Consider the following 11,446-nt stretch of genomic DNA (forward strand, 5'->3'; position numbering starts at 1 on the left):
CTCTCTTCACATCTATTAATATTTGTTCAATATATGTGGGTGATTTAATGTTGGGTACATAAATATTTGTTATATTTTCTTGATACCTTTGTCATTATATAATAACGTCTTTGTCTCCTTTTACTATTTTTGACTTAATGTCTATTTCATCTGATGTAAGTATAGGCATCCCTGACCTCTTTTAGTTTCCATTTACATGGGATATCCATTTTCATCATTCACTTTCTAATCTTTGTGTATCCTTGCAGGTGAAGTGAGTCTCCTATAGGCAGTATAAGGTCTGACAAGTACATTCTCGAATGCATTCTAGAAAAAGTGCTATATACCTCATTCATAAATAGCATTATTGCCCCTCAAGTATTTCAAAGTGCTCCCCTTGGGAAGCTATGTACCAACACCAGTACCTAGTCCAACCTTTGAAGCAATGTTGGAACTCTCTTTCTGGAATGGTCATCAGAGCTGTTGTTGTATTACCCTTTATGTTCTGAACGTCATCAAAATGTTCTCCTTTCAATATTCCCTTTATCTTCACATAAAGGAAAAAGTCATTGGGGACCAGATCAGGTTAGTAGGGAGGGTGTTCCAAAACATTTATTTGTTTACTGGTTAAAAACTCCTTCACAGACAGTGCCCTGTGAACTGCTACATTGTTGTGGTGCAAGTACCATGAGTTGTTGGTGAAAAGTTCAGGTTGTGTCTAACTTTTTCATGCAGGATTTTCAGCAATTTCAAATAATAAACTTAGCTAACCATTTGTATAGTTGGTACAAAGTTATAATTAAATAATTCTTCTGATATTGAAAAAGAATAGCAACATTGTTTTGACTCTTGATTTGGACTGACAGTACATTTTTGGTCATGAAAAATTGGCTGACTTCCATTGTGCCCTTTGACAATTTGTTCCAGGATCCTATTGGTAGACCCAGACTTCATCATCAGTGATAACATGGCCCAAAAAGTTGTCTTGCCTCTCCCAAGGACCTTGGCAAGCTTCAACTCTTTTTTCGGGACCATTTTTGCACACAACTTTCTCATGCCAAAATTTTCAGTTAAGGTTTTCCTGTTTCTCTATCAGTAGTTCCTTGGTCTGCTGTGCTTCTCACAGTCAGTTGATGATTTTGAGAAATGATTCAACAAATTTTTGTAATGTTTTTGTCAATTCTGCTCATTACCGGTTGCCTTGACCTCTCTTCATCTGCAATGCTTTCTCCCCACCTCAGAAAAATGTTTAATCCATTTGTACACTGCCATTTTCTTCATGGCATTATCCCAAGAAACTTGGACTATCATGTCCTGATTTCACTTCCACCACTGCCAAGTCTAACAAAAAAAATTAATGTTTGTTTGTTGCTCTAATTCAAGCTCCAACATTCTCATGATGGCACACAAAAACACACAGTTATAATGAATACCACTTAGCAAGATGCTGCCACACGTTGATGTGAGCACAGCTATGAGACACTGATATACCAAGATTATGAACCCTTCCCAAGCTGTTTGTACAGTGCTACCAACAGTGTAAGCACATAGTGGCAAATTCATGAACTTAATTGTCAGACCTCATATAAACTGTCATTTATATCTTGTCTGTCCCATTAATGCCTTTAAGCCTGTTAAAATGACATTATGGAAAAGGTAATAGATGCACATAGACATACACAGATAACCCACACAGATGATGGGGTGAAAGGAATATGAAAATCTACCTAGAGTTGGGGCTTTTATAAAAAAAAAAAAAAATTCTACAGATTTTACACAAATGCAATTCATGGAAAATTTTAGCCTACTTTTTTATCTCCTTGAAAAGTGGGAAAGTTAGAAAAATGAATTTTATCAAACAGGGTGACCACAGGGTCATTCTTGTAGACATAGATCATCATTGCCAATGTTCCTGGGAAATCTTGGGCTCAACTCAGGATCAGTCAGTACAAGAGGAGCAGAGGAGCACCAACCTGATAGTAAATTGATGCTATCTACATTTCTTGCTTCTGTAAGTAATAGTGGATGTGTTGTAAATGTTTGCTGAAGATACCCATATATTTCTAGGAATAGATTGAACCAAGAAAAAGACTAATTAATACTTGTATTAATATCAGGCTGAAGTGTAACAAAATGAGGTTGTGCCATACAAAAACCATGACAAGTATAGAACTGGGAAAATAAAATGAAGATAAGACATTCTTCTATAATTTGTCATTTTGCACTCAGTACTCCTTTAGTTCTTTGAGATAGATGCAACCCTTTTGATCATGTCTTTGAAAGCTTGAATCACTTGCTTGTTCCTCAGAGTGTAAATGAAGGGATTCATGACTGGGGCAACTGAGGTGGTGAGCACTGACACTACCTTATTAATGGCGACCCCTTCCTTTGCATTTGGTTTAACATAGATGAAGATGCAGCTTCCATATGTGATAGAAACCACAATTATATGGGAAGAACAAGTGGAAAAAGCTTTTTTCCTTTGCTGGGCAGAAGGGAATCTGAGAATGGTCCTAATGATGTATGTGTAGGACAGAATCACACACATTAAGGTAAACAGGAGCGTCAGCACAGCTAGGATTAAGACAAAACGCTCTATAAACTCTGTGTCAGAGCAGGTAATCTTCAGGATAGGGGCAGCATCACAGCCAAAGTGATCTATGACATTGGAGTCACAAAACTCAAGCTCAAAGCCCATGCCAAATGGTGGGATGACGATGATTAGAGCAATCACACAACAGCCAATAAGGAACTTGATGCAGACTCTGTTGTTCATGATGGTCATGTAATGCAGGGGCTTGCAGATGGCTACATAGCGGTCATAGGACATGGCTGTCAGGAGAAAAAACTCAGTCACACCCAGGACAACAACAAAAAATAATTGAGTGGCACATGCATTATAGGTGACAGTATTGTCCCCAGATGCCATTGTGTAGAGGAATCTAGGAATGCACACGGTTGTAAATGACACTTCCAAGATGGAGAAATTGCGGAGGAAAAAGTACATGGGTGTTTGAAGGTGAGAATCCACCAAGGTGAGAGTGATAATGGTCAGATTCCCAACAACACTCAATAAGTAGGTTAGAAATAAAAAGATAAAAAGCAGGATCTGTAGATTTGGATCATCTGTTAGTCCCACCAGGATGAATGTTGTTATTGCTGTATAATTTTTCATCACTAGTTCCTGACTATGGTCTGGTCTGTGTATAAAAATAAGGGAAAAATAAGATCAGAGAAAGGGACTGTCAGAACAAGGCAGCAGTGGGATAAGATGAAAATGTTAGCTAAGCCAAGATTTTATTTCCGTTGTTAACCTCTTAAGATACCGACGGAGTGGTAGTTAATCAATAAAGCTGCTGGAATACCACTGCTGGGCTTTATACCAGAGACTGTTATTAAAGATCCTTTTAACTATATTGATGTAGTATTAGTTAGATAGTAAAGTCTTTCTTTAACAACTCCTTGGCAAAAAGCTATTTTACATTACCTGTGTTAATAGATAGGAAAACACTATCATAAAATATGCACGGTTTGTAATCTCATGAAAACAAAACCTCTATTCACCTTAGATTTGTGTAAGGTAAGCAGGGTTGACTATAGTTAAGACTGTGAAGTTAAAACCCTTCTGCTCTCAGCTTCTGTTTCTGACTTGCTATGATAATCTATCATAGTCCTGTACAGTCCTGTCTACAGTGTTCTGTAAAGTACCATCTGAACTGCACTAAAACACTTGCAAGTCCATCCTAAAGACAAAACCTGAGTGATCTTTCAGAATCAGACATGAGACCCATTCTTCTGTTTAAAATCACTCAGTGGAGTTTCATCTCCTTTGGCATAAAATTCAAACTCCTTGCACTGGTTTGCAAGGACCTTTGTGAGGTGATCATATCACCGACACTCCTAATTAATCTCTTGCTTGTTCATCTATACCTGTCTTTTCCAGTTCCCTGTAGATGACAAGTTCTTTACCACTTCAGGATTTTATCATGTTTTCTCTGTCCCTGAAATGTTCTACTTGAATTCTTACATAAATGAATCTTATCTTTCAGGTTCCAGCTTAAATATGACCCTCTCAAAGATATCTTCTTGGAGATTCTATTCTAACTATGTTCTCTCTATCCCAGATGTTATAAACACACTTCTCTGTTTATTTCTTTTGGGGTACTTGTCATAATTTATAATTATATATTTATTTACTTTTTACCTCCACTCCCTACTTTCTAGCAAACTCCCTGAGAACAGAGACCTATCTATCGTGTAAACCACTGTAAATCTAGGATGCTAGCTCTTTGCCCTGCACATAACAGATACTCAATAAATTGTTATTGAATGAGTGAGCCCAGACATTTTGTCTTTGACAATTATTGGCTGATTACATTTGAAGTATAATTGAAAATCCACCTAGATTTTCAGATTTAAATCTCCAACTAAGAACCTCAGTGTGTTGAGGTAATTTTAGAAATTAGATGGATAAATGATCGTTTTGAGACATAATCCCTCAAAATTTTACTAGGCTATTTCATCTTTACGTAAGAGTAAATTAATTCATCTTTTAAAAAGTTAATTGGAGTTGAGAGTGGGGTGGTGGAAGAACTGTAGGTGGAAGGCAGTGGCCCAAAGTGAGGATTTCTTTTTTGTTTAACTCTTCATCCCATTTTCTTTACAGGAGTTTGGTTGAGGATACTGAGTCCTGGTCCTGAATTGCCTTGGACTGATCCCATATAGGTTTATTATCATAGACAGAGGCTCAGAGTGTGGACTCTGGAATAAGATAGATCAAAGCTTGAAATCTACATCTACTATTTAATGACCATGACATCTTAGAAAGTTCAGTAATGGGCTATATTTCCTGGACTGTGAAGTGCAAATAATTGCATGTTCTGTGAAATGAAAATAATGAGTATATGTTCTTCGTGAGCTATTATGAGCATTAAAGACACTAATTCTTTAAGGCTCTTAGCATCATGCCTGGTAAAGAACAAATATTAAATAAATTCTATTCAATGCTTCTAATTCTTCCAGGACTTGCACACTCTCCCACACTTACTTTTACCTTACCCCTAGATTTACTCTCTTCACTATATCCCATGTATGTATTTTAAGTTTTCTGCTATCCTTAAAATTAAATGCAAAATTGGCTGAGTAGAGTGGCTCACACCTGTAATCCTAGCACTTTAGGAGACTAAGGCTGGAGGATCCCTTGAGCTCAGGAGTTTGAGACCAGACTGAACAAGAGTGAGACTCCCAGCTACTAGAAAGATGGAGGCAGGAGGATCTCTTGAACCCAGGAGTTTGAGGTTGCTGTGAGGTAGGCTCACGTCATGGCACTCTAGCCTGGGCAATAGAGTGAGACTCCGTCTTAAAAAAAATTAAATGTGAAATTATAGGGTCTGTTTATGTTTTGAAAAAGCAGTATTCGTTGGCACATCTGTTCCTCACATATATAACTAAATTACCTCGGACAACAACTCATTCTTTTTTAATTTATTTTACGGTTGTAATCTATACTGCATTTGCTGATGTGATGATTCCTTGCTCAAAACTCTTAATTTAAACATTGTTCTTTGGGACATGTACTTCCCATCCCCTCAGTAACCACTGAGCTTGTGTTGGGGCCTCTTCCCACATCACACTGTGGATACTTCCCTTCAGTTTTCCTCCCTAGTTCGCCCTGTGCACACTGTCTTGTCTCTATGTCTTTGAACTATTATAAAGAAACAAGAAAAAAAATATTAGCCGAGTGCTGGGTTACAATGAATAAAATGATGATCAAGGATTTAAGAGAGTGATATAAAATAAATGGAGAGATATAAAGGACTTTAAAGGCTACTTTAGCCAATCTTCCAGTTTTGAAGATGAAAAACTGAGGGTCAGCGATTCCCAGGTTTGTAAGGCACAACGTCAGAAGAAGAATCCATCTTCCCCAAATCCTAAAACCATGCTTTCGTCCCCCCTATTATATCAAGTTAGGAAGAATTTTTTTTCTTGGTTTTTCTGGCTTCCACTCACCTATGTTTGTTACTTCTAACATGCTTTGTCTTCTAAGGATACCCAGTCCATTCCTTAGTCTCTAAATTACTTCTGGGAAAACTTAGTATTAGTACTATAGGAGACCTGGAAGATAAATTCACTGAATGTCTTAGAGGTTAATAATCATATTTATGCTACTTGTCTAAGGCATGTTTATGTTGTTAATTTTAAATTGCATTTCTAATGAGGACTTGCACATAATAAAAAAGCGGTTTTATGGGAGATACCAAAGCAAAGAATATCCTTTTGCTGTATTCAAATCCACAAACTTCTGCAAAAGGTGGTAACAGTAGTAACATTTATAAGGCTGTTACTAAATATCAGATACTATGTCATATATTTAATTAACCTTATTTAATTTTCAAATCAACTCTCTGAGACTGATTGTGACTTAATCTTCCAAGGAAACCAAGGTTTGAAAATGTTAAGAACCTTGGGGTCATCAATTTAAGACGAGATAAAGCAGAGATATGAACCCAAGCAATCTGACTACATCCAGATTCATAACGCCTGTAAATCAATTTAAGACAAGATAAAGCAGAGATATGAACCCAAGCAATCTGACTACATTCAGATTCATAATGCCTGTAAATCACTGCCTACTTAGCTATTTATTTGAATGACTGACTTCTCCTCTTTGTCTCCTGAGAAAATGACCAACACCCTTTTGTGATGCCATCCATCAAGTAACTGTCAGAGAACTAGATGAATCACTGCCCTGGGCTTCTTTATTTCTGAATTAGGGACCATTGCAGAAAGATAGTTATTCTTCGACGATAACAATTACATTTTAGCAATTGAAATGTTTCCCATTTGCAGTCACTGTCCCTAGAGTTCCCAATTTTTCTCATTACTGGAATGGAACAGAATCTTCCCAGAAGACCCTAATTAGCTTGGAACATGAATGATTTTCTCTTGGATGTTACAATATATTACCCACAATAATCCTAAGGCATGTTTCCCCTGAGACTGGGGAAATATGTTTCTTTCCTTCCTACTGATGGTGCAGTGTTCGTTTCCAACATGTGCTGAGATCACACTTCACAGCCTTCTCACCCTGAATTTATGGAAAAGAGTCTGACTTAGATATGAAATAAATGACTAGAATATTCCCTGCCTTCCAACTAGGTACTACTAAGGGAATAATTGCACTGGATCAAATGTTGAAGTGGAGAAGCATTCCTATCATTCTGCTTTGTCTTCTGATTCAGGCCCCAAGAGCCCATACGGAGCACCCACCAAGGTCTCCTCACATGGCCTAATTTCTACAAACCCATAGTATTTTAATTTCTGCCTTTGTAAAACAAAATCAATATTCATTAGTGTCCTAGTCACATCTAGAACCTCCTGGGTAAACTCATATAGGATAGCCTGTAAGAGTTCATTGATTTATTGTATTATCTTACTAATAACAAAATGTTTTACTCTCTCAAGGTACCTTTTGTGGGACTGCTCATTAAAGAGAGAATTATCTCTAGTGGTAAATATTCAAGTCTCATAGCAAAAAATAAGCATTAGGGAGACAATTTTTCTGGAAGGAGAGAACAGGAATATTTTCCCTGGATCACAGACATAATAATCTCTCTCTACACTGTACTGTTCTCTTCTAATGGCACCTTTCTGAAGTCTTAATAAAACTCAAATGTCACTTTTAGACAATAGAGTGACATACTACTGATTACTAGAGAGTGATTTCTATTTAAAACCATTGTTTAGAATTATTTAGGACCTGGGTTTTGAAACCTGTAAGTCAAAGCCTTCTGCTTTGTAATTGTGAACAACTAGCATGGCCAAGTAAATGATACTCACCTTCCAGATTGCTGTTCATGGCTTCTGTGGGCAATGTGACCACAAAAATCCTTAGGGTAACCCAGTGCCAAGCAGGAATGTTAGTGACAGTGTCACCATATTTCTCATGCACCCACACACATTCACTGGCAAGTCTGCGGTGAACAGAAGTCTCTTAGATTCCCATTGCCCACAATTTTCCAGGAGTCTTTCTCAAGTGTTCTTTGCCTTCAACAAGTCTTACAAGAATACCAAATAAAGGACATTTTTTTACTTTAATTCTAGGAAATATGCTCATACACTCTGTAGAACTAGAAGAATTAAAGCCTACTGTGAAGGTGTGATGATGAGAAACTCTTTGGTTTAGGCAAAGTTAATATCCTGATTGATGTGCAGGAAAACAGGTTTCCCTGATAATTCTATATTAACAAGAATGGTATAAGTTATATCTGTTTTGTCTACAACAGGTGTTTAGGGGATCATCTGATTAAACAGACAAAAGAACCCCTTGGGACTCTAGGTTCAAAAGTTGCCAATTAATTATAACATGGTGAACTTAAATGAACTTTATGAGGAAAAAAAATTAAACAGCTCTCAGTTGGGACTGTGTCCTTGGAGAAAGTAAGATACAATAGAATCAGGAAAAAAGCCAGGCTCAAAACAATGTGTCAGGTGAAAAATCACAAGTGCAGTTTATTTTTACTTTTCTTCTCATTGCTTAAGGAATTCTTCTTAACAGGGTTCAAAAAGGCCTCCAGGAATGCCCTGAGAGATACTGGATGTGATGCAGCTGTACCAGCTCCTACCCTAGGAGAAACCACTGTCCTTCTGGTCCCAGGCTTTCCTTAATCTGATATGTGTGTTTTGCACATTCTTGTGACTCATTATTATGAGATTTTAGCAGACTGTGCACTTATGCTTCCACTGTTTGTAATAAACTTTATTTTCAGATTATTTTATTCCTTAGTGTACAACTGTACTGGGAAGTAAAGAGCAAAACTGATTAATTTGAACCCAATTGGACATGCCCAGACTGACGTCCCTTCAGAGCTTGCTAAGAGTTATCATGAAGAAGGGAGGAGGCAAGATGGCCAACTGGAGCCAGCTTCCCACAGAGGCTTCCATCCAGAAGGAGAGTTAAAGGATAGAATTTTAGCAAGTAAGCTGATGGTTTGGAGCTGAGCCAAGAGAGAAGGTTGAAGAGCACACATCACCCCTGTGATACAGGATTCCACCACTGAGGGCTAGACAGGGAGCCCCCTTTTCTCTAGGCCCAGGTGAGCTCCGAAGCCAGACCCCCATTTCCAGGCACAAGCAGACTGCCTTTTTCAGAACATACCATCTACCAGGGGTCCTCAAACTTTTTAAACAGGGGGCCAGTTCACTGTCCCTCAGACCATTGGAGGAGCGGACTGCGGGCCCCAGGATGAGTCGGCTGCTAACGAGGCCAGGCAGTGGCGGCAAAAACACTAGTGGGCCAGATAAACGTCCTAGGCAGGCTGCATGTGGCCCTCGGGCCATAGTTTGAGGACACTATAATATCATGAACAAAGCAGTTTATGATGGTTTTTTGGGTGGTTCCACCTTGGGTAGGAGCACATATCCTAATCCCTTCTCAGGGAAAAGACTGTAAAGGACCTGATAACCTTGCCCTAGTGGAGAAGCAACTAACTTCATAGATTTGTTAATGCACTCATTAACTTTGAAAAGATGTTTTTCTGAGTGGCACCTATGGCTCAAAGGAGTAGGGCCCTCACCCCATATACCAGAGGTAGCAGGTTCAAACTCAGCCGAAAAAATTAAAAAACAAAAAAAAAGATGTTTTTCCATCTACTAACTGCTAGCCATGTATAATCCTCTAGACTTAAGACCCTTAGATAAAAAAGCCCACATGGAGACTCCCGAGTGAGTTCTTCAGTTCCTTCTCTCTTCCAGAAGCTCTGGTGCTTTTTACTTCTTCTGTATTCCTTTCTAACTTCTAATACAAGTCCTATCTTACCACTGATCTGTGGTCCATGGTTTTATTCTTTGAATCCCCTAGACCAAGGACCTACTGAAGAGCGAAATTCCAGTATCACCCGCTGAGGTGAGCTGTGACCCCAAGGAAACAAACAATAGGTACAAATCTGTCCCCTCCCATATGAGAACAGCTAGCAGCATACTTTCTATAAACAAGTGAACAGATTTCAGATCTCCTTCTATTTTATCCCATGAGAGAGACCCTCTAGAAACCAGAACTCCTTCCCCAGAGAGGACCCACTAATGTGCCACGGCACTCTCCCACCAGGCATAAAACATAGACTCTACCTGCAATTCTGAACTCCCAGCACTCCCCTCCACTCTCACTCCAAGGTCTGGAAGCCTGCCCCCCATGAAGTCCAGGCTCTTAGGCAGTTTCCTGAGAGGTATGCCCAGGGCTTGGGCTGTTTTAGATCTGTGCTGGTGCTGTGGCATGGGTGTAGAATGGGGACTGTGGAGCAAGGGAGCAATTTGGGAGAGGGAGAAGTGGTGTCCTGTGGCACAGTAGGGCTCACACCCCTGGGGACATTTAGGAGAGACACTTCCCCCTCTCCTAGCAACCAGAGGGAGCCAGATCTCTACTCTGGTGGCAGCCACTGGCAGAACAGATCTGGGACAGAAACGCAGGCCCCATGAGCAAGGGGTCTGCCTGACTGAGGTGGTACCTGCGTGGGAGGGCTGGCAGGGATGGAGAAGAGAATCTTTGGCAGAGGTGGCATACTCCCAGGGTGGAGCTGAGTCAGAGCAGGGTTTGTGAGTTTAAGATGCACCCAGCCCCCAAGGGAGCATAGCTGGGACAAAAGCAGATGTGGCAGCAGCACCAGCACAAGGAGAGGCAGGAACTGAGAGCCGTTTGTGAGCTCTAACCATGCCCACCTTATTTGGAAGTGCTGAAAAGCCTGCATGAAAAAGTTAGACAGAAACAACCTGAACTTTTCACCAACAACTCATGGTATTTGCACCACAACAGTGCAGCAGTTCACAGGGCACTGTCTATGAAAGAGTTTTTAACCAGTAAACAAATAACTGTATTGCAATACCCTCTCTACTCACCTGATCTGGTCCCCAGTGACTTTTTCCTTTATGTGAAGATAAAGGAGATATTGAAAGGAGAACATTTTGATGACATTCAGAATATCAAGGGTAATACAACAGCTCTGATAACCATTCCAGAAAAAGAGTTCCAACATTGCTTCAAAGGTTGGACTAGATGCTAGTGTTGGTGCATAACTTCCTAAGGGGAGCACTTTGAAATAGTTGAGGGGCTATAGTGCTATTTTTGAATGAGGTATATAGCACTTTTTCTAGAATGCCTTCAAGAATGTGCTTGTCAGACCTCATATACTACCTACAGGAGACTCGCTTCACCTGCAAGGATACACAAAGAGTACAAAGTGAATGATGAAAACAGATATCTCATGCAAATAGAAACTAAAAGAGGTCGGGGTGCCTATACTTACATCAGATGAAATAGACATTAAGTCAAAAATAGTGAAAGGATATGTTATTATAAGAAAGAAAGATGTTATTATATAATGACAAAGGTATCAAGAAAATATAACAAATATTTATGTACCCAACATTAAATCACCCACATATATTGAACAAATATTAATAGATGTGAAGAGAG

General features: G+C 39.2%; 1 protein-coding gene across 1 annotated transcript; it reads right to left on the reverse strand.

The window, feature by feature from the left end:
* Positions 1-2,215: 2,215 nt before the first annotated feature.
* On the reverse strand, positions 2,216-3,154 carry LOC100963734 (olfactory receptor 6C2-like). The gene has a single exon (XM_003790661.1). It carries the CDS (start codon positions 3,152-3,154, stop codon positions 2,216-2,218), a length of 939 nt encoding a protein of 312 aa, XP_003790709.1.
* Between the last annotated feature and the right edge of the window lie 8,292 nt (positions 3,155-11,446).

This window comes from Otolemur garnettii, unplaced genomic scaffold (genome assembly GCF_000181295.1).
Source record: "Otolemur garnettii isolate 467f Iridium unplaced genomic scaffold, OtoGar3 scaffold00043, whole genome shotgun sequence".
In the NCBI taxonomy this organism is placed as follows: Eukaryota; Metazoa; Chordata; class Mammalia; order Primates; family Galagidae; genus Otolemur; species Otolemur garnettii.